The 22,855-nt window shown below is 35.9% G+C and overlaps 2 protein-coding genes and 1 long non-coding RNA gene across 4 annotated transcripts; 2 read left to right on the forward strand and 1 right to left on the reverse strand.

Annotated features, from left to right (window-relative positions):
• The first annotated feature begins 1,121 nt into the window (after positions 1-1,121).
• LOC140833460 (flowering time control protein FCA-like) lies at positions 1,122-7,061 on the forward strand. 2 transcript variants are annotated; one of them, XM_073197798.1, is made up of 12 exons: positions 1,122-1,367; positions 1,450-1,520; positions 1,611-1,689; positions 2,535-2,617; positions 2,721-2,778; positions 4,031-4,107; positions 4,488-4,554; positions 4,902-4,981; positions 5,060-5,121; positions 5,509-5,575; positions 6,379-6,546; positions 6,658-7,061. In XM_073197798.1, the coding sequence occupies exons 1-12, from the start codon at positions 1,172-1,174 to the stop codon at positions 6,751-6,753; spliced, it is 1,104 nt and encodes a 367-aa protein (XP_073053899.1). In that variant the 5' UTR covers positions 1,122-1,171; the 3' UTR covers positions 6,754-7,061. The 2 variants fall into 2 exon arrangements, with proteins under 2 accessions (XP_073053899.1, XP_073053907.1); XM_073197806.1 differs by having other exon boundaries at positions 2,721-2,772; positions 6,658-7,059.
• Positions 7,062-10,762: 3,701 nt separating this feature from the next.
• On the forward strand, positions 10,763-13,504 carry LOC140833484 (uncharacterized). Its single transcript, XR_012118491.1, has 2 exons — positions 10,763-11,079; positions 12,289-13,504. It is a non-coding gene; the product is annotated as an uncharacterized lncRNA (long non-coding RNA).
• Positions 12,908-16,169, reverse strand: LOC140833474 (stachyose synthase-like). The gene is given in 5 exon segments (XM_073197818.1): positions 12,908-13,725; positions 13,810-14,177; positions 14,260-14,437; positions 14,534-15,997; positions 15,999-16,169. Coding segments are annotated over 5 exon segments (2,598 nt in total). The 5' UTR covers positions 16,017-16,169; the 3' UTR covers positions 12,908-13,155.
• Positions 16,170-22,855: the final 6,686 nt, after the last annotated feature.

Genomic DNA, 22,855 nt, shown 5'->3' on the forward strand with positions numbered 1-22,855 from the left:
TTTTATATAATGAGAACGTATTAAAATTCACATAAATCCTTGTACAAAATTTAGCTCAATTATTAAAATTCCAAAAGTACCCAACTATATATGCACATCAAGCACGAGACTAGGCTGGACTAAAATCACACTAGCACCTACTGAAACTATTCCATGACCCCAACTTCATTCTCGATTCTCTCATTTAGAGCACCCACAATAGTGGGAATTGTGATTATTATGTCATCCAAATATCTTCCAATTCATAATTTCATCATTGTAATTTCTTGATTTGTGTGCCAAACGAATAACCATTGTTCCAACGTTTTATTCCATGGTCCATTCTATTGCTGAAATCATGCGAAGTTATTGTTCACAAGCACCATCTGCATCAATCAAACACTGCTCAGGAACTCCAAATCAAGTGGCTAACCAGATGCTTGGAAAAGCTTCCTTACTCGTGTGATTTCAAGTTAATTCAACTTATTTATTTAATTAAATAATATTTAAAAAAATAAATAATAATAATTTTCAAATTAATAAATAATTAAAATTAGAATAATTTCATTATATTTAATTAATTTTTTTTTATGAAAAGTGTATTAATTTTATTTTGACAATATGTCTCATAACAAAATAAATAAGAAATAAAAAAGCTAACTTTATTTATTAAAAACAATAATTATTATTTTTATTTATGAGCTAATTCAAACATTATAAATTTTTTTGTTATATAGTAATTAATTTTTATTAAAATTTTAATAAATATAAATATAAATTTCACGAGGTTTTGTAATAAAAAAATTTGAAAAATAATTAGTATTTATATAAATATTATTTGACAATGAGTTTGAAATATTTTCATTATAAATATTCATCGAAATCTTTAAATTGAAGCAAAAACCATTTTTAATAGTTTATAGTTTTACTTTGGCACTTAATTATTAAACAAAAAGTAAAAATTTGTGTGAAACGATTTTACATGTCATATTTTGTGAGATGAATATCTTATTTGGATCATTCATTAAAAAAATTATTTTTTATTATGAATATCGATAAAATTAACTGTCTCGATAAAAATTCGTGAAACATCTCACCAAAAATAACACATTACTTTTGGTTGACGAATATAGACACACCCCAGTAAATTAAAATCTGTTTTTATTAAAAGAACAGAAAAAAAAGTGGTGCCATGGATGAACTCCAACGCCGCGCCGATAACTTCACTCCGCCGCCGCCGTTTACTTCAGACGCTGGTCAGCTGCATCAACTCCCCCACGAGCAAACTTTCAAAGGCGAGCAGAATCAATTACCTGGCTGCCACACTAACACCAGTTTCAGTCACGTTCCGCCTCAATCATGTCAAAAGAGACAATTTTCTCGCATCAGTAATCGCGTGTCTTCAATTTTTTTTGCTGATTAATATTTATCCAGTCTGGTCACGATTTCTCACAACGAAATTTTCTACAGATGGTGTTGATTACGGCGGTTTCGTGAAGCTATATGTGTCGGGAATTCCGAGAACAACAACTGAACAAGATGTACGTGGCTAAACTAACTGAATTACGCTGCATTACACGAGGAATGTGGATGTCAAATTCAAGAATACTTTTTGTGTCTTTTAACTTCAGATTGACGCCGTTTTCGGTGAACATGGACATATCGTTGAGATTGTTCTTCTCAAGGATAAGGTGACCGGTTTACAGCAGGGTATGAAGTAACGGTACCCTTAAATGATATTGTTTTGCGCCAAATTTTATTTTGAAGATTTTTATGTGATTTGAAACTCACATTGCTTATATTTGAAACTATTACGAATCCTAGTTAAATGTCGTATTTTTGCTGCAATTTTGGCGTGGTTTTTTTTTTTGGATGTGATTATAGTCGGTTTTGATTGGTGTCGTCCTTGTATTAATAGCCTCAGTACTTGATATTATGAATTAATTGCCCTATTGCTATATGTTAAGGGGTTGGAATACGAGTTAGTGGTTTTGCTAGATTTCTCTGAGTTTGGATTAGAAACCTCGGTGTACCTAGGTTAAGGTGTGGTGCAAACCTGAGGTGCAATAGTGAAACCTAGGCACAAGCTGAGTCACAGTTCTTCGGTGAAGCATATGCCTGCTTATATACTAATGGCAGTTGTTTTATTGCCATCATATAATTTTTGAAGTTCAGATTGGATGCTAGTGACATAAATGTTTAGACATCTAGAATTTAGAACATTGTAATTAATGTCCACTCTCCAAGGCACCTATGTCTGTTTGTGAGTCTTGTACCTTTAGTATTAACTATGCTTGCGGGGCGTGTATCATTGCTCCAAGGTTCAATTTAAAATGGCATGCATTTGGTCTTCCTTGATTTTAAGAATTTTCTTATAAGAAAAGACCATAAAACTGCATGTTACGCAGATTATGTGATCGACTTTCAATGCTGTTTTTGCTCAATTGATTATGTTCACCTTTCCAGATGTTTCTATTCCTGGAAGCTCGATTCTTATTCTGATTTCAATATAGATGAACATAAAAAAAATTCTTGACTTTTGTTGCTCATTCTAGAATGCTGCTTTGTGAAGTATGCTACAATAGAGCAGGCTGAGCAAGCTATTTGGGCTTTACACGGTCAATTTACTTTCGGCAGGGTTAGTTATCAAATATTGCTGAGATCCATGAAGAGTGTATTTTCTTAAATGCAATTTTCAGTCTTGTATCGTCTGATATGATTATTATCTCTTTTTCTTACAGGGGATGACTCCTATAACAGTTAAATATGCAGATGGTGAACGAGATCGCATTGGTGCTTGTATTCTAGCTTCAATAACTATTTTTTTAGTTTGGATTTCTTCCAATTTCTCTGGATTTAGGCCACTACAAGTTTCCTACACCTTACTTCCTCAAGATATTAGTTTAGAAATTTTATTTATTAGGAAAATTTGTAAGTCGTTTCCCATTCACTCACCTTAATGCTACGATTATCTGGTACAATGCTAGAGGTTTGAACATAGAGTGGAGATATTTTTCTCGAATTTTGTCATGTGGTTATAGTCTAACTCTTATCAAAATTGTTGTCGTCCATGGAATCATGCTGAAATTGAGGGCTGTGTTAGTTTTACCTGCAATAACTATAAACCCTGATGGCTTCAGGGACTATAGAACTGTGTGATGAGTACTGCGGTGTTTTAGTCCTTCAGAACTCTAGTAATTTATCATCGATTCTTCCTTAGCTGCTTTAACATAATCCTAATAAAAGTTTTAGCACAACTTAATCGTAATTATAAACTTGCGCTTTAAGGGTTAGGGAAGTCAGATAGTTATTTTCCTGAATTTGTGTTTCACTTATAAAAAATCGATGTTATTTTTAAGACAACGTGGACCATAAATTCTATGAAGTTATTATTAATACAATATTTTATCACTAGTTGTAACATTGCAGTTCAAATCTTTTGATTAGTACACTAGTTTAAGTCCAAGGTTTTGATATTATGCCACATAGGCAACTGTACATAATAGTAGGGGCATTTTTTATTTTTTATCTCCGTCGAACCCTAGCTTCCATAAGAAATAGATTATTTGTTCACACATGGGGTATATTTAATGTCCGTTTATATGATCCACCTCATTGTAGTTCATTTGTTATTCATAAATTTTGTTAATATGTTTTCTTACAAATCACGTTGAATGTTACTGTAACAGAGGTGGGGGTCACCCGCGTCTGTCTGACATTGGCCTAGTGATGTTCTATTTTACCATTACACTGAATGTCATTAAAATTTAGCAAGTTAATTTATCAAATGTCATTTTTAGTCACATATCCAATTAGAATGAGAATATGTGTCTTCTTAACATTTTAGGATTTTATCACCAAACCCTTTATAAACAGTGTACTTTATGAACAGTTTAAGTTTCCTGCTCATCATGTTATAAATAGAAATTTCTCTAGTGCATTTTGTTAGTTTTCTCATGCCTAGATTTGCTTTTGACTAAGATAGAAATTTACCCCAAGACTACAATTTTTGCATAGATTCTTTCTGATCTGATGTCTCTTCCATTTGTAGGCAACTTTTCTGCTCATGTCCTTAAGTTGTATGTCAACTACTTGAACAAACAGGCTCAGAAATGGGAAATTGAAGAAGTATGTACCTTGTTAAAGTTTGTCAGTGAGAGGTCTTATCTCTCCAGTCTTCTCTGGTATCTGTTAGCTTGTCTCCGTTGTAATGCATTTGAATTCACTTACTTTTTTACTTTGTACCTTTTGCTCCCATCAGTAAACCATGTTGTTCCTTGTGATGTTGCTCTATAAGAAATCCGTTTTGCATCACTTTTTTTTTAACTTGAACATATATGGACAGGCACTTTTTTTAGCATGACGTGCAAGTGTTATTCTGCATTTTCAAATTCTATAATGTTACTGTGTTCATGAAAACTAAGCTGTTTGTACAATTGCAATAAAGAGAGAATTTTAGCAAATGATTTTTTCCTCTTCATATTCTGAGTGAATGCTTCTATTGCCAGATATTTTCTCCATTTGGTATTATTGAAGATATTTATATTATCCGGGATGAATTCAAGCAAAACCGCGGTGTGTACTTTGTGATTTCTCTTGGTCTCTTCCACAGCTAAGTTATTTTGGGGGTGTTTGGATTGGAAATATTTGGTGGATTTTGAATTTCAAATCTTTAATCATTAATTCATTTGGATAGTTTTCGAATCCATTGAATTGAAAAACTAGTCATTTGAAATCTATTATTTAAAATCAATTCATCAAGTTCATTGTTTTCATCCACAAATATTTTATCAATAGATTGTAAATTATTTAGTCCCCCTACCTTTTCACATGTTCTTACTTGCCTCTTGAATGCTTTGCAAAACCCTTGTATGTAATTGGATGATTCACGTTTTTCCTCAATACTTTGTATGGTGTTCAAGGATGTGCATTCATCCAATATTCTTGTCGAGATATGGCAATTGCAGCTATTGAGGCTTTACATGGATCATATGTGATGAGAGTGAGCTTTTATGCTTATTTGTGTATTTTACTATCTCACCTTAAAATTAATTTACCTAAGATGCTCGTTTTGATTCAGGGGTGTGATCAACCATTGGTTGTTCGATTTGCAGATCCCAAGAAGCCAAGGGTAGATTCTAGGTATCATGTTATAAGAGAATATTTTCTACTTGTATTTTGTTTAATAGATAGATACCTGCAAATGTTGTATGGTTCGAACTGTTTCTTTTGCAAAGTTTCATGATTAGAAGAGATTGTCTAGCCGCATGCGCATGCTGTTGCTTACGGAATATTTCTGAAACAGCTTTGGTTCTTCTGATCAAATCGAGCATTTTAGTGGAAACAATGATTTCTTACAAAGTTTTTGCCATTTATATTCGTGTTTTGTGTATTTGCTTAAGGAACCATTATTTGTGTTCGGTCCTTGACCATAAATCAGTTGTGTCCTTCGTCTTGGTCTGCATGGGTGACTTTTGTCAGTTTCTATATTGTTCATCACCACCATGTCTTGATTTGATTTTCCTCCAGGCCCACTTCATACCCAAACTACTCCTCTAGCGGGAATATGATGCCAAATGAAATGCAATGGAGCAAGGTGAGTAACCTTGGCCGCCTTTGTTTCATTGCCCGTTTCACTATATCTTACAACTTGAAATTTGGTGATGGTGTCATTTGTTTGATGAGCTTCAATTTTCATCTAGCACTTTTTCCCTAGAACTTTAGCAGCCGTAAGAAGACTTCCCTGAAACACTATAAAGCTTTGGAATTGTACAACATAGTTTGCAAGTTCCGATTAGTTGCTGGAGCACCTTTGCTGTGTGATAACAATGTGTTGTTTGAATATCTTGGGCCTTGTGTGGTTCTGCTTATCCAGATTCCAGATGTCCCCTCCTTTTAGTTCTAGCCCACTTTCTGGCTGGGTGAAAAGTTTTTGCTGACATGCCCTTTTCACCATTTAACGTTGGTTTTGTTACATTCTTGGATTATTATAATCCATGCTAGGCTTTAGACCACACATCGCATTTTATAATAGCTCGTGTTAAATTTACTAGACATGCAGATAAATAGCAGTGATGCCCAAGGTTACATCTTCATGTTGTTGGCCATCGGCCTATTCCAGTATCCTTTTTTTAATGTTTAATAACTTGCTATGATCCTGGGTATCTGAATGTCACCCTCTGATTATATGGCAACTTCCTTCAATATATTTAATTTTAATATTTAAATGATGGTATTGATTGCAGTAATTATCTATTGATTCCAATTTTGAGAGCCATCTATAGTAGTGCATCCTTATAACAAAGCGATATTTGTTGGGTACCCTCGAATTGTTGTCTCGTTATTCTGCTGGTGTTGTGTTCTTCCTTGGTTAGTAACACCAGTTTGATATATTCGCAGTCTTCATACGGAGGATGCAAGACGACGACGCCGCCGCCGAGCACCAGTAGTGCATCGGCAGCGATTGCCATGGCGGAACACCCACACCCTATAGAATGTGAGTGGAGCGAGCACATCTCTCCCGATGGAGAATTGTACTATTATAATTGCGTGACATGTGAAAGCAGAGTAAGGATTCCTTTATTTTTCTTTCTATGTTTGTATATTCATTGGAATTAGAGTTGGACTATATTTATAAGTTGGACATTCATGGTGGATGGATAATAATGTGACAAACAGTGGGAGATGCCTGAGGAGTATGAACTTTATGAACAAGAAATTGACAACAAGGAACAGCAGCAACTACCGGAGATGCACGAAGCTCAATTGGTGTAGCAGAGCACACAATTTCTCTGTGTGATCTGTGGATGGAATTGTTGAGACTGGTTGTTTCTTGCGAACAAAAATCATGTAGTAAAAAAAAATTAAGAGAACGTAAAATACAAGCTCAGAAGTCATATGTTTTTATTTCACAAAAAATGTTTTTTTTTTATATATCTGACTAGTGGCTTGCGGCCTTGGATGTCATTCGTGTCCATTTCTCAGCCGCATATTTGGGTCCAAACGATGGCGGTGGCAACCACAACTCCACAAGTTACAAGTTGTGATAAAGTTGGAATATTCTTCATAATACGTTTTAGGACCACAACATTATCCAGTATGGATACATTTATTTGCTCCTATCTACATTTTTCATCGAGCATTCCCTATTTCATCATAATTTTAGATGATAGATATGTTTAACGAAAATTAAGGTTTTAAATGGTAAAAAAACAAATTTTTTTAAATACGGAAATATTATCTCAGTCATTCTCGAAAAGAACTTTAACTGATAGCAATGCTGATTAAATGATTAATAATAATATAATAATAATAATAATAATAATAATTGTTGCCAAAAAATAGGAGCTAATATGGGCATGTTTACGTAAATAAAATCAATTAATATATGAGTAGGTCTCTTGTGAGACAGGTCTCACGAATCTTTATCTGTGAGACGGGTCAACCTTACCGATATTCACAATAAAAAGTAACTCTTTTTACATAAAAAATAATATTTTTTCATGTATGACCCAAATAAGATATCTGTCTCACAAAATACGACTCATGAGACCGTCTCACAAAAGTTTTTGTCTTCATATATTCGAGGAAACCGATTATAAGGTCGATGACTAGTAATATGTTTTATATTAATATCTTAAATTTAAAACGATATATCAAATTTTAAATCAATAAAATTGTTGAAAATAAAAGTTGAAATTATCGAATCTTAAAAATAAGAGTTATAAATATTGAAAATTAATGTGCGATGATGTATGTAATGATGTATTTATTTTTTGATTATTTTCAAAGAAATTCTATAAATAGTTCTTTCAATTTATGAAGAAAAACACAATCGAGTAGAGAAATTTTATTAAAGTGTGTAGTTTAATACACTGTTTTCAAAACCGGACCGGACCGGCCGGTCGGACCGGTTCAACCGTGAACCGGCCTCTAGACCGGTCCCGGAGATAAGGAAAAAACCGGAAACCCGGTTTAACGGAAAAAAAAAACCGGTTAAAACCCGGTTAAAACCGGAAAAAACCGGAAAAAACCGGAAACCGAAAACCGGTTAAAACCCGGAAAAAAACCGGAAAAGTGGTGTTTTATTTGGATATTTGTTGTAATTTTCATCTTAAAAATTAAGTAAAACTATAAAAACATAAATAATCAATATTTTACTATTTTATTTATTATATAAATAAATAAAATATTAATTTTATTGATCTGGTTCGACCGTTCGGTGGAACCGGTTGAACCATTTTTTAAGGCTTGACTGGTTCGATTAACGGTCCGGTTATAAAAACACTGGTTTAATATATTTTTTGAGTTTGAGATTTTTATATTTTACCGTAAATTTTTACTTTTAACACGTTATCAGCACGATATTCGAAAGATCTCCGTATTTTTCCAAATCTCTAAAACACAAGAAAATGTAACAATATTCAAAAGTAAGAATATTTATTTTACTGTTTATTTATTTTTATTGTGTATATATTTAATATATAATATCATGTTATTATATAAAATGAGTCTATGACACCTCATTGTAATAACGTGATGTTATTATATTATTATATTGCGTATATATTTATTGTGTGGGATTTGACGTCATAAATTGGCAATGAAGATGATGAAATAAAATCTTTTGGTGAATGTAAAAAACGACATAACTGGATAAAATGAAAAGACACCATCCAGGTTGAATTGGATTCGCTAAATAAATGTAAAGTTTTTGGACCTTATAATCCTTACTTACACTTGATGATATAAAACTTCTTGGGTAAAAATTAGTTTTTATTCGAAAGCAAAACGAGAAAAATGAATAGTGAGATATAAAGCTCGACTTGTTGCACATGATTTTTCTCAAAGGCCTGAGATTGATTATGAAGAAACTGTATTCTCTCGTTATGGATGCAATTACGTCTCGATATTTGATTAGTTTGGCAGTATCTGAAAATTTAGAAATGTGTCTTATGGATGTTGACACAACTTACTTATACAGATTATTCGATAATATATATATATGAAAATTCCTGAAGGATTTAAAATATCTGAAGCACAAAGTTCAAAACTGAAAGAATGTTATTATGTGAAAGTGCAAAGATCATTATATGGGATTAAACTAATCCTACTGAATGTGGTATAATCGGCTAAGCGAACACTTAATGAAAAAAAGATATATAAACAATTCAATATGCTCTTGCGTTTTCATTAAGAAAACAACATCTGAATGCATAATTATTGTTGTATATGTTGATGATTTAAACATCATTGGAACGAACAAAGAAATTCAAGAAGTTGTGTTGTGCTTGAAGGAAGAATTTGAAATGAAGAACGTTGGAAAAACAAAGTATTGTTTGTATTTGCAAATTGAACAACAAAAAGAATGGAATATTTGTTCACCGATCAATTTATACAGAAAATGTACTTAAATATTTTAATATAGATAAATTAAATTCTTTAAGTACTCCAATTGTTATAGATTATTAAACATAGAAAATGATCTATTCCGTCCATGTGAATATGATTGAAGTTATACTTGATCCAGAAGTATTATATCTAAGTACTATTGGTGCCCTTATGTATCTTGCAAGCTGTACAAGACTTGATATATCTTTTGCTGTAAATTTGTTGACAAGATTTAGCTCATATCCAACAAAGAGATACTCGAACGAAATTAAACATATATTCCGTTATCTATGATGTAAGACATACTTGGGATTTTTGTATTCAAAAGATATCAAATCAAAGTATAATTGGTTATACTGATGCTGGATACTTATCTGATCCACACAAGGCACGTTCCCAAACTGAATATGTATTTACTCGTGGAGGCATTGACTATTCTTGACGTTCACAGAAACAAACACTCGTAACAACTTCATCAAATCACGCTGAGATTATTGTACTACATGAAGCAAGTCATGAATGTGTGTGGCTAAAATCAATGACCCAACATATCCAAATCTCATGCGGATTATCATTTGACAAGAAGCATGTGACGCTATATGAAGATATTGTTGCATGTATTACTCAAATGAAAAAAAGATACATAAAAAGCGAAAAAAGTTAAACATATTCTCCCTAAGTTCTTCGCATTCACCCAAGCGCTTGAGAAGAATAAAGATAGTGATATTCATTACATTGAATGAAGTGAAAACTCATCATATATCTTTACAAAGGCACTTTCATACGACAATATTCAGAAAACATATATATAATATTGAGATGCACAATCTACGAAATTTGTGAATAATCGTTCGTGTTAACATAAGGAAGATTTTACGTTACTGCACTCTTGTTCCCTTACTATGGTTTTTATCCCAATGAGTTTTTCCTAGTAAGGTTTTTAACGAGATAATATAAAAACACGTAATGAAGACAATTACTGTATCATGATCATTATTACAAGGGGGAGTGTTGAAAATAAAAGTTGAAATTATTGAATGTTGAAAATAAGAGTTATAAATATTGAAAATTAGTGTTTGATTATGTATGTAATGATATATTTATTTTTGGATTATTTCCGAAGAAATTTTTTAAATATATATCTCAATTTGTGAAAAAAATACAATTGAGTGAAGAAAATTTTATAAAATATGTAATTTAATATATTTTATGTGTTAAGATTTTTAGCGTAACTTTTAACTCTTAACAATCTCAAGAAAAGAAAAGAATACATATGATAAAAAAAGTCAGCTGGCACATCAAGGGGTTCGCTTCAGCACTAAGGTATTTACTATATATATATATATATATATATATATATATATATATAATTAGGGTTGGTTGCAGTTTGGGTAATTGTTAGCCGACGTTGACAAATCTTGCTGTTTTCGTCGGCGGCGAATGAAAAATGGGAGATGCAGGGAAGAGGCATATTTCGAGTTTGTGCGTGAACCTAATTAAATTCAACACATATCTCCAATATGTGGGATTTGGATTTCAATTTTCAATTTCCCTGATTGGGTGATTCGGTGTTGTGCAGGTGTTAGATTCACGCACAAACTCGTAATCTGTCTTTCCAATTGAATTCGGCCTCGCTTACAATCCGTCAGTTTTCGTCAATCTCAACAGCAGAGGCGGTGGCTTTGTGGATGCAGAGGTTTTATGAATCGGGTGAGTTCCGCAGATCAAAGACGCTTCTTTGATTACTTGTTAGTCATGGCATCTAATTTGTTCTCGACAAGCGATACTATCAAGAAATATGGTTTTTTGGTCCGTTTCAACGAAGTTTGTCTTTGGTGTTTTCACCGTGTTTATCAACATATATTTATTTTTTTCAGATGAAGTTTGAAGAGAAGTTTGGTTTTTTATCCATTAAATGTTCAATTTAACTTAAATAATTTGATTGCTTTTTGAAATTTGGTTGCTTAGCAACTTTTGATTTAACCCAGTAATCTTCTTGCTTTCTCACTGAGGTATGTTTCAGTACAGATGCGAATTGCTGGCTTCTAAGTGCATATTGTGCAACACGGAGTTCTCTTTTGCTTCCATTTCATTAGCCTTGATTTGTACTGGAAAACCATGTAATTAGAATCCATACCGTTGCATTTGGATTGATGAAATTTAGCTATACAGATTTGAAATTTCGTCCAAATCCACTGTTTATGTTTGGCTACAAGAATGCAATTGAAAATTGAAATCCATCGTTTAAGTTCAGTACATTTTAATTCAGGTGTTGGTGCATTTAAAATTCCAATTTTAAATCCCCTCTCAATCCAAACTTGGCCTGATAGAATAGAAATTCGTATGAAACGTACAAAAATTTACTTTTGGTTATTATATACATGGGAATACAAGTAATGTTATCATATTCAAGGCGTTTCATCTGTTCTGCTGACTTAAATTGAAGAAACAGAGTGAATAAGCTCACACCCATGTATGCTTGGGTAAGCAATATAGGAAAATTGGAAGAACAATAATTGAAGGAGTCATGAGTGAAATAACTCACATGTTGAAGCACTAAATAAAATTCAATTTAGTTTGAGTTGGTTTGTCTTCACTCTGTTGAAGAACTTCGTTGGGAACAGTATTCTGTATTGCTTTGTCCTCATTGATTCCTTGATCTCAATCGAACTAGATGATGTACATGATAAATTCCATTATGTTCGACTGCCTTGTGCAGATTCATAAACTATACGAGCTTATGTTACTGTCATTTTATTTTCTCCTCTTCTCTCCCCACCCATTTCGGGTTAAATTTTAACAAAATGGTATGAGCCCTCTCCATCAAGTGTCCCATCACCATATCCTGAAAATCTGATGTATGCTATCTCCATATTTTTATCATCTCCTCGAGTATCCTACAAAAAATGCATACTCTAGAGTTTTGCTCTCCAAAAAGAAATAGCCTAAGAGATATGTGCTGCACCAAATCGAAGATGTAGATGCCTGTGCTGCAAATCTAAAGTCGGATAATGAGTTGGTTGAGTGGTTTGAGTATATGAAACAAAACGAAAGCTCAAAAACTCTAGCTATGACTCTTTTTTTTTTGTGGAGGAGAGGAAATGAGAGAAGTGATGAAATTCTATTCTGAAAGCTGAAAATGCAAAAATCGAGATCTTTCCTGTGTCTTGTCTAGCGCTAGACAAATTAAAGGCTTGTCCATATGTGGTGCTGGACAGCTCGCACAGCACGAAGCTTCCGCGAGGAGCTTGTCACGCTCCAAGCATACTTGTCCACAAAAAGGAAAATGTACAGCTTTGATGACCTTTATTAACATAATGGATTCTACAACCGAAGTTGGATAGTGAAACAAAATTTATCATATTTAGTTTCAAAAAGTAGGAGACCGTATGCCGCTAGTTCAAGATTTATTTGATGCACTATCCGGGGTTGTTGAAACTAGTAGGTAATGGCGCCTCGAATCAAAATATTAGTTGGAATATAATGGATTTAGGACATTTGGAATAATCAAATGCACTGATAAATAACCAAACACGAATGATAAGCACATTGCTTAAATAAGCATTTAATTAATTGGATTCAGTACAAATTGATGGGATGTCCATGAATAACAATCAACTGAAGATCCTTCCCACGGCCGTCAGTCTGCCTTGCTGGGTCATTATTGCATATTAATCCACTAAGCACTTTCATTTGTGTAGAAATAGATGTTGATACTTTTTTTGTTATTAGCATAATAATAATGATAATATATATTTATTGCATCACAAGATCTCAGAGTCACATTCAAAAAATAAAAGCTACATTAGAAATGCCACCACACTCTTGGTTCCAAGAAACCTTCAATCCCAGCTTCCCGTTTGACCACTCAAATCCAACCTCAACTCCGTTCAGGTATGATTTCTTAGGCGAAACACTGGAATATGCCAAAAAGTTACCTCCACCCTTCACTTCAATCTTGGCTATCATCCCATCATACAACAGTCCAAGTATCGTCCCTCCGCTGTTAAAAAAGTTGGTTAATCCAACTGGTGCGAATTTGACTGCATCCGTACCAACTCCCAGCTTCTTGATAGGCACGAAGCTGAAAATCTCAAATGTAGAAGGCTGAATTGTGATAGGAATGACATTAGATTGTGGAGTTGCTAAGAATAGTTTCTGTGCCTCGGTAAGATAGACAGCATATTCCTCAGCTTTCCCCATGTCAGCAGCTTCAGTCTTTTGATCCCATTCAATATCACTTACGTGAACTGTTCCAGACATTGGGTGGTAACAATGGGAGTATCCCTTAATCCTTTGTTCCTTTGGGTCCCATCCAGCACCTTGGCAGTTGAAAGCACCAATAACTCCTCCATACTGTATGATACAATTTTTTTATATCAGTTTTAATATCTGAAATAACCGATAATGGAGTAGTTATTAACTAATGCGTGAACGCACCTTGTTAAAGTTCCAGATCTTTAGAATGGTTTTGTCATCAAACAGAGGGTTCTTAAAGAGGCAGTCTCTTGTTGGTAGAGCATAGTAGATGCACTTGGGGATGGTGCTGTCAGGGAACACCAACTTATTGAGAAGATCAAAATCGTGACCTCCCAAAGAATCACTAACATATACAGGGCCTCCACAAATGGCCCTTGACCCAGCATGGAACTTTGCACACAAATGGTCTGATTGAAACATGTCCCAATCTGGCTGGATGAATTGACCCATCCACATACTGTTATAAGCACAGTGGATCATATGGACACCTTGTAGCCAATAAACTCCCATTGGATCACCATTAGGATCTTGAAACCAGAAGTCGTCCCCTGTTTTTATTCATTATATTACAGAATTACTTTTAATGAATAACATATATAAAAGAAGGTGCGGGTTTTCTTTCCTTCTTACCAACTCTTCCCATAGATATCTGCTCAGTTCCAAGGAAAAAGAAGTCATTGCACTGCTGCATGCTTGAAATGAGTCCGGTCCCATTGAAGTTCTTTGCAAGAGATTTGGACAGCCCCTTATAGTAAGTCTTGGCAATATCAACTCTGCCTCCGTAATCTTCAGACACATATTCAAGATCCTTTTTGAAAGATGAAATTTCGTTAGTTTGATAATTCAAAAGTTTAAAGTATGGGAACCAGCAAATGTTTGGGGAAGATAACTTGATATTGCTTACATGAATGACATCAACTTTCACTCCAGTAATTCCGACTTTGGCGAGGTAAGAATGCATAGAGTCATAGAAATCATCAGCTTGATCAGGATGCACAAGTCCGATTGAACCTTCAATAATTTTTACCACCGCAAGATCTGTCATGGTTCCGTCGAGTCCGGGTGACAATTTGCAAGGCACAACCTTGGAGTTCAAATGAGTTGCACCTGGTCTGACCCCTCCCCATGCACCACACAACGCGTGCCAGACATATATATCATCCAGTCCTTTGAATGTTGTCCTTAAATCTTTAGTGAATGCTTTCATTCCAGAATTTTGTAACTTGCAAGAGCAACTTGAACACTTTTCGCTCGAACCCTTTTCTTCTTCTTCTTCTCCGCCAAACATCGCATCCAATTCTTTTGCATGTCTCTGAATTTCAGCTTCATATTGGGATAAGTCGGTTACCCCTGATAGAGCTGCCTTGTCACGGGATTTTTCTGCAAACTCAAGCTCAATAGCCTTGTGAATCAGCATCTTCGGTTTCTTAGGATCAAAAGGAGGACGATTAGGTCCCGTAAGTGATCCACCCTGATACTTTCTGAATTTTTCACATTCATCAAGCCTGTGAAGCCTGGCAGTCATTTGAGTTCCTCCGAGTACAAGATTTTTGGTGTCCTTGGTGGGATCTTCTCCATCTTTGTTGATGCTTTGCCATCCATCATCAATTATAAGGAACCTCGGTGTGAGGCCACCATCTGCGAATTCCTTGATTCCATGCCAAATTCCAGCAGGCTCCACTGTCAAGTAAAATGCATCCCACGTGCACCAACCAAATTTGTCCACAAGGGGTGGCGCAGATTTCTCTTCAATGAGCTTGAACGTATTTAGGTGAACTCTAAGAGCAGTATAAGCCTCTTTCATCACATTGTATGGATTATCAGACACATGAACATAGGCAATCGCATCAAAAGATGAAGATTTCACCACGGTAGACCCACTCTCGGCACATATCAATATATGACCATCTTTTCCAGGATGAAAGGCGGACCTGAAACCTCCTTCAATTATCGGAATGATGGCAACGTAAGACTTTATTTCAGGTACATCTAGCATAATCCATTGCGTTTCCATCTGTATATCGGAACCCGATTTCCCAACCCACTGAGTGGACCACCAAGTCTTGAACCTGAAAATGCTGACAAAATCCCTGTTCATGAATTTCCCCAAGGAATTAGTTTGGCGATCGGAGGATTCACGCTGGCTGAATCCTAGGAACGCACCCTTGCTAGACAGGGACTGGACGCGCTGGAACAGCGGAAGTGGAGCTTCTGAGGATTGGCAAACGGAGGAGAAACTCTTGAGAGAGACGTTGCTCGGAACTTCGGTGAGCAACGGAACACTACCCACGAAGAGCTTTCCATCAAGTAGTTGGAAAGAGTTGTCTTTTGTGCTGGATTTCAGGACACTGTGAATCGAGTTTGCGGGTATCATTCGGGGGTGCCATTAAAAGGAGAGGAGGAAGGAAGATAGATTAGACTAAAATATGAAAACCACAATAATCAAGAAGAAAGCTTATATACTTTGCTACGCAATGAATGAAAGCAAAGGGATCGCTGTCTCACAGTTTGCACCAAGAAAATGGCCAAGTTAATGCAGATATATATACAGGGAGAAAAGAATGAAACTATAAATATATATATACACACATATTGGGGAAAAAAGAAGAACGTGGGGGAATAAAAGAATCGATAGAAAGCGGTAGAGATAAGAGGCTTGGGCGGTTGGCTATCGGGGTGAATTTGTGGTACTATCACGCCACTTTATTCGCTCTTCTTCCTCCTCCTCCTCCTCCTCTATGCCAATTCCATTGGTTTTTTGGAAGCTCAGCATTAAAAACAGCGTTAATCACGGGGAGGGTATGTATACTAGAAAACTATCTGTCCATGCATGGATGCACGTGTCCTTCACACATATTCTTCCTCTACTTTACATCAGTTACCAGCCAAAATATTCAAAGAGTGCTTTGTTAAGTCTTCTTCTACAATTTTCAGTGAAAACCAAAGAAGAAAATGCAAGTCAAGGTAACTTAATTACTTAGAATTGGATTCTTTGTATCTCAAAATTAAATAATAATAATACATGATTTGTCTATAATTTCATATATCGTCCGACTCAAATCGACCGGTTCGACGATCAGTTGTATATCAACTTGATTCATATGATTGATCAGATCGAGGATTGACACGAAGCTAAAGGTATGTGGAAGAATATCCATAAAAGCAGCAGGAACAAATGGAGATAATTAAAAGGCGAAAGAATATTGTGATGGGTACATGCTCAATTTAATTATTTAATCCAACTCGATTATTTATTTGTTGGATTAATAAGAATAAGTCCAATTTAATAAGCTCGATTCAATTAGTTATTTGTTTAGTTTAACATTATTTAGGCCCAAAAATTTTGGATTGTGTGTGCGAAAGCCCAAGCTCATTAAGCACTCCTAAAAATCTATGAATAGAGGAGTTTCTGCCCAATTCAAGGTATGCTCTCATTTTGATAAAAGTTCTCCTGTTCTCCGAGTTTTCTTTAAACTGCTTACTAACTTGAGCGTCGGAGTGTCTGCGTCGGGAACCCTCCCGACGCCCACTTGACAAGTGTTCGTGACGCATGTGACGCCCAGCAAATTAACTGTGTATCGTCTACGTGGATCCGTTTACCAGCCATGTGAGCTCATTTACGGGCCAAGTGGACCAGTTTACTAACCAGTCGGATCTCGCGTGCACAGTCCACGCGACTCATTTATTTTAGCTGCATCAAATATATATTGTTTCCCATGAAAATTTGTTGGGGTGCCAGGCACGTGATCGTGTCAAATGTGAAATGATGTGACTTTTTTTTATCAAGTATTGTGTGTCTTGATTCGATCGTTTGTTATAATTCACTTGGTATGACTTCAAAGCTTAAAATATAAACTGAGAAATATGATGAAATTGTAGAGAAAATTAATGAACAACATCAATATTAATTTTGTTGTTATGAACTCGAACGACATTTTTACAAGAAAGTTGGAGAAATATGCCAAAATTTAAAGAATGTAGAACGCTGGAAATTAAATAATACACAGATACATTATGAAGTGAATTCGGAGAAACTTTGTTGTTGTTTTTGTTGGTACCTTTTTTATTCTTCTTCTCAACTTTTGTTCCACTCCACCAAACAGTTTGGTCATCTTCTACGATCATTCATCGTGGATCATTGATCAACTCCTCTCATCGTGGTCTTCTACCGATCCCTTCACGGGACTTATCCATTGAGCTCTTCATATTTTGAGGGTTTATATCGTTAGTGGGTTTCAAATGATTATATATATTATCAATAATGCATGATTATGAATTGTAATATGAAAATAAGAACACACACACAGATGGATACATAATACAAGTCCATTCCCGTAGAAGGCGAAAGCAGTGAAAGAACCGGATTCTCAGAAAGGCAATCAAACTTTTTTTTGGGGAATATGCATTATTGATAGATGCTTTTTTGTTGCATGCTCGATGGAAAAAATCCTTTATCATTATTTCATATACGTGTATATATATAATTAGTTTATTCAGTGTAATTTCGTACAGATCATCACAACCTGATTATATATTATTATATAATTCTTCATTTTTTTGAAAAATATTTATTATAAATTCATACAGACCATTCAAAACATAGTGACAAATATATGTGGCACAAATTATTGACACGCATATAATCGCACCTCATGTTAAGTACTTTTAATTGTCAATATGTTATCAAAGTTTTTTTTATAGTTTTACTTTTTGTAATATTTGTTAGCTAACTTTTTCAATGTTAGTTTATTAATAATTTGACAAAAGTTCGTGTAAGACGGTCTCACGAGTCGTATTTTGTAAGACATATATTTTATTTGGGTCATCTACGAAAAATTATTACTTTTTAGGCTAAGATTATTAGTTTTAATTGTGAATATCGATAGGGTTGACCCGTCACACAGATAAAGATTCGTGAGACCGTCTAACAAGAGATCTACTCTAATAATTTTTGTCCATCTCTTTATTTTTTTCTGAATTTTCTCAACCTTATCTCTTATTAATCTAAGAGTTCTCACTAAATCTTATCTAATCAATAATCTATAATTATCATATTCTAATAAAATATTATATATATTTTGAACAAAAAAATTTATAATGGCATGAACGGAACACTCTTAATTTATTAAGAACGTACTGGAGACTTACCGAAAGGCACTCGAGTTTGTAAGATGTTTGGTGTCTCGTATTCTTTCTTCTTTGCTTAGATAATTCCGTTTGCACCAGTGATACATTATTTTAAAATCTAAGATCGAATTTTTGTCGTTTTGTCAAAAATTATATTTTATAATTAATAACAATGCAAAACAATCTTTTAACCCATATAATATCCCAACAATGTCGTACCTCAGATTTTTATAGTCCGAGTCGAACTTTGAAAATTGAGTCTCTCAAAAATAAATTCGCTTTGTAAAATTAAATTGAGGTTTCAAAACTAACAATATACAAGTACATACACAATTATAACAACAACTAACATACAATACTTAAAAATTATATCACAAAATTAGATCATAAGGCAAAAATATACTAAATATTTACTTAAACAATATTTGTCATGTTGTTTGTCAACTAAGTTTGCAAAAACTTGTGTGAGACGGTCTAACGGGTTGTATTTGTGAGATGAATCTCTTATTTGGGTTATCCATGAAAAAATATTATTTTTTATGCTAAGAGTATTACTTTTTATTGTGAATATAGGTAGGGTTGACCCGTCTCATATATTAAGATCCGTGAGACTATATCACATGAGACCCATTCTTTTTTTCTTTTTTTTAAATCAATATCATAGCTAATTCATTCAACTTTTCTTACAACATAGTGGATCAGATATAAGTCTTGATTAGATTTGTAGTGACCCGTTCCAGAATCACCTACTAATGAAGAACTAAGCATGCAATTAACTTAATTAATAATAATCAGAGATAACAGCGGAAATATGGCCGACGACAATAGTTATACAACCCAATCGAAATCAGAACAACTCAAAATATATATATTCGGTACAACCATATCGAAAAGAATAGTACTGAAAACTAAACCAACCAGCCATTCACTGTCCTCCTCCTGCTCTTCCTGAGCCATCCAACCTGAGGCCTGCCCCGTGGGAATGGGGTGTCCAAGATAAACAAAACCGAGGACGTGAGCGATAAGAACGCCCAGTACAAAAGCATGAGTATACAAGCCTATATGAAATGCACATGCTATGATATGATACCAGGGTAGTCAAGAAACAGGAGTAACAAAGGATCTCAAAATGCTCAGTCTAGAGGCGCCAAGTGGATAGTGCCGCGCGGTACTCCTCTGGGTCACTGCATCCACTACAAGAACAGACGTGGACCTAAAATGTCCCGGATCACCGAAGCCCTCCGGACCCGTCGGCCACTGTGTACTCTCGGTGTCCATGCGTCCACAAGACAAGACAGGGCTGAGCGGCCCCACAAGATATAGCTTATCTCGAAAGAGATACAGCTCAACAATAAAGGCTATCTCGAAGGAGATACGGCTCAACATGAAATGCAACATGCATCATAAAACGTGACATAATAGCATGCATCATATGACATATATCAATGCACCACATAATCATGCAACACATATAAGGATGTATACTCGACCAGGATATCTCGGATAGTACTTTCGTACCTCTATCACAGCAAGCCTAGCCTTACGCAACACCGCTAATCAGGTCTAGAACAAGCCTACGCATCAAAAGCATACCCAATGAACAATACTACCATGCTCGACTAGCAAAACCAGTACTACCAAAGGTTTAGGGTTTACCTTCGTCCGTCGACAGCCCTTTGATGTCGATTGTCTCGTAACTCAGGCGTCACTACGCTACTAATCCTGGCAGCTCTTGGCTAACGCTCGACCGACAAACTAACCCTAGAAACCTTCCAAACCTCTCAAAATGAGACACAACTTCAAGAATTGACAATCCAAAATGAGGAAATCCGAGCACTATTTATAGGCTATGTTCGGATCCACCGAACCCACTTCGGAACGTCCGAACTCCCACGTGTCCATCGGCTCTTGACACCTCATGATCAGATCCACCGAACCTACACTTCGGATCATCCGAACTCCTACGTGTCGATCGGCTCTTGACACCTCATGATCGGATCCACCGAACCCACTTCGGATCGTCCGAACTCTTCGGTGCTACCGAACCATCTTCGGTCCGTCCGATCATGACCACGGTCAAAATTACACATTAAACCTTCTTAATCACCATTAATCCGTTAATTACCCAATTTGGAATTCGGGCTACTACATTCTCCCCCCCTTAAAAGATTTCGTCCTAGAAATCAGGCTTAGAGGATGAACAAAACGAAATAACAACATCGTTATTACATCTCAATTGTTGTTGAATACAACTGATATTTCGATTACAACTGAAAACACAAACATATACAAAGCATAACTCAAAAGAGCTCTGGATGCTCCGAACGCATACGACTCTCTAGCTCCCAAGTGGCTTCTTCAGTGCCTCTGCGCTGCCACTGAACTAAGACAAGAGGAATGATCTTATTCCGCAACACCTTGTCTTTGCGATCGAGGATCCGCACTGGTCGTTCCACGTAAGACAAATCTGAATTTAGTTGAACTTCAGAGGGATGCAAAATGTGAGACTCATCTGCTACGTATCGTCTCAACAAAGATACGTGGAACACATCATGAATACTTGATAGGTACGGCGGCAATGCAAGTCTGTAAGCCAATTCTCCCACGCTTTCCAATATTTCAAATGGACCAATAAATCTCGGAGACAGCTTACCCTTGAGACCAAATCTCAAAATCCTGCGAAAAGGCGAAACTCGGAGAAACACTTTCTCACCTGGCTGAAAATAAAGAGGTCGCCGCTTGGTGTTCGCATAACTAGCCTGTCGATCCTGAGCGATCTTAATCCGTTTCTTGATTATTGTAACCTTATAAATAGCCTGCTGGACTAACTCCGGTCCCTCAACATGTCGTTCCCCAACTTCATCCCAAAATAATGGAGTACGACAACGTCGCCCATACAACGCCTCAAATGGTGCCATACCAATACTACGATGATAGCTGTTGTTGTACGCGAACTCAATCAAAGGCAAATGATCCTGCCAAGCGGTTCCGAAATCCATCACACAAGCTCGCATCATATCCTCAAGTGTACGGATAGTCCTCTCCGTCTGACCGTCGGTCTCTGGATGATAAGCCGTACTCAAACTTAGTGAAGTGCCCAATGCTGACTGGAAACTACCCCAAAATCGTGAGGTAAAACGAGGATCTCTGTCACTAACAATACTGACTGGCACTCCATGCAGACGTAAAATCTCTTGAATATACAAGCGAGCCATACGATCGAAAGTGAAATCACGGTTATATGGCAGAAAATGAGCAGACTTGGTGAGTCGATCCACCACTACCCAAATAGCATCACTGTTCCTCGAAGACAATGGCAAGTGCGTAATGAAATCCATCGCGATATGCTCCCACTTCCATTCGGGAATAGGTAAGTTCAGCAATAATCCTCCCGGTCGACGGTGCTCTGCCTTAACCTGCTGACAAACAAGACACTTGGAAACAAACTGATAAACGCTGCGCTTCATCCCTTTCCACCAAAATCGTGTCCTCAAATCTTTATACATCTTATTGCTTCCCGGATGAACACTCAACTTGCTTCGATGGGCCTGAGATAAGATCTCTTCCCTCAAAGTATCATCCTCTGGTACTACAACCCGATTAGACAAACACAGAAGACCATTAGACTGATAATGGAAATTGCTATCTCCACCAGCCAACCGAGCTAATCTCTGAGTCTTGAGATCAGACATCTGTGCATCTCGAATCCGAGCGAACAAAGCTGGCTCAGATAAAATGGTAGCAACACGAATGCTCTCCATACCTTTCCGATGTTTGAAATTAAATCCCAACGAACAACAATCCTGGATAGTACTAATCATAGCACTGGTCTGAAGTGCAGAGACTCTCACCTTGCGACTAAGAGCATCGGCTGTGAGATTCGCAGAACCTGGATGATATTTGATCTCGCAGTCATAATCTTTAAGTAGATCCATCCAACGACGTTGTCTCATGTTCAACTCAGCCTGAGTGAACAGATACTTCAGACTCTTATGATCAGTAAAAATTTCAAACTTAACCCCGTACAAGTAATGACGCCAGATCTTCAGCGCGAACACAATAGCAGCTAATTCTAGATCATGAATAGGATATTTTTCCT

Source organism: Primulina eburnea, chromosome 1 (genome assembly GCF_022965805.1).
Source record: "Primulina eburnea isolate SZY01 chromosome 1, ASM2296580v1, whole genome shotgun sequence".
Taxonomy (NCBI): domain Eukaryota; kingdom Viridiplantae; phylum Streptophyta; class Magnoliopsida; order Lamiales; family Gesneriaceae; genus Primulina; species Primulina eburnea.

What these genes read in the sequence shown, in the direction of transcription:
- LOC140833460 (XM_073197798.1), top strand. Translation starts at nt 1,172, where the DNA reads ATGGATGAACTCCAACGCCGCGCCGATAACTTCACTCCGCCGCCGCCG. An exon ending in AAGCCAAGGGTAGATTCTAG is followed by an intron (nt 5,122 to 5,508) that starts GTATCATGTTAT and finishes ATTTTCCTCCAG; the next exon opens with GCCCACTTCATACCCAAACT. An exon ending in GCGTGACATGTGAAAGCAGA is followed by an intron (nt 6,547 to 6,657) that starts GTAAGGATTCCT and finishes TGTGACAAACAG; the next exon opens with TGGGAGATGCCTGAGGAGTA.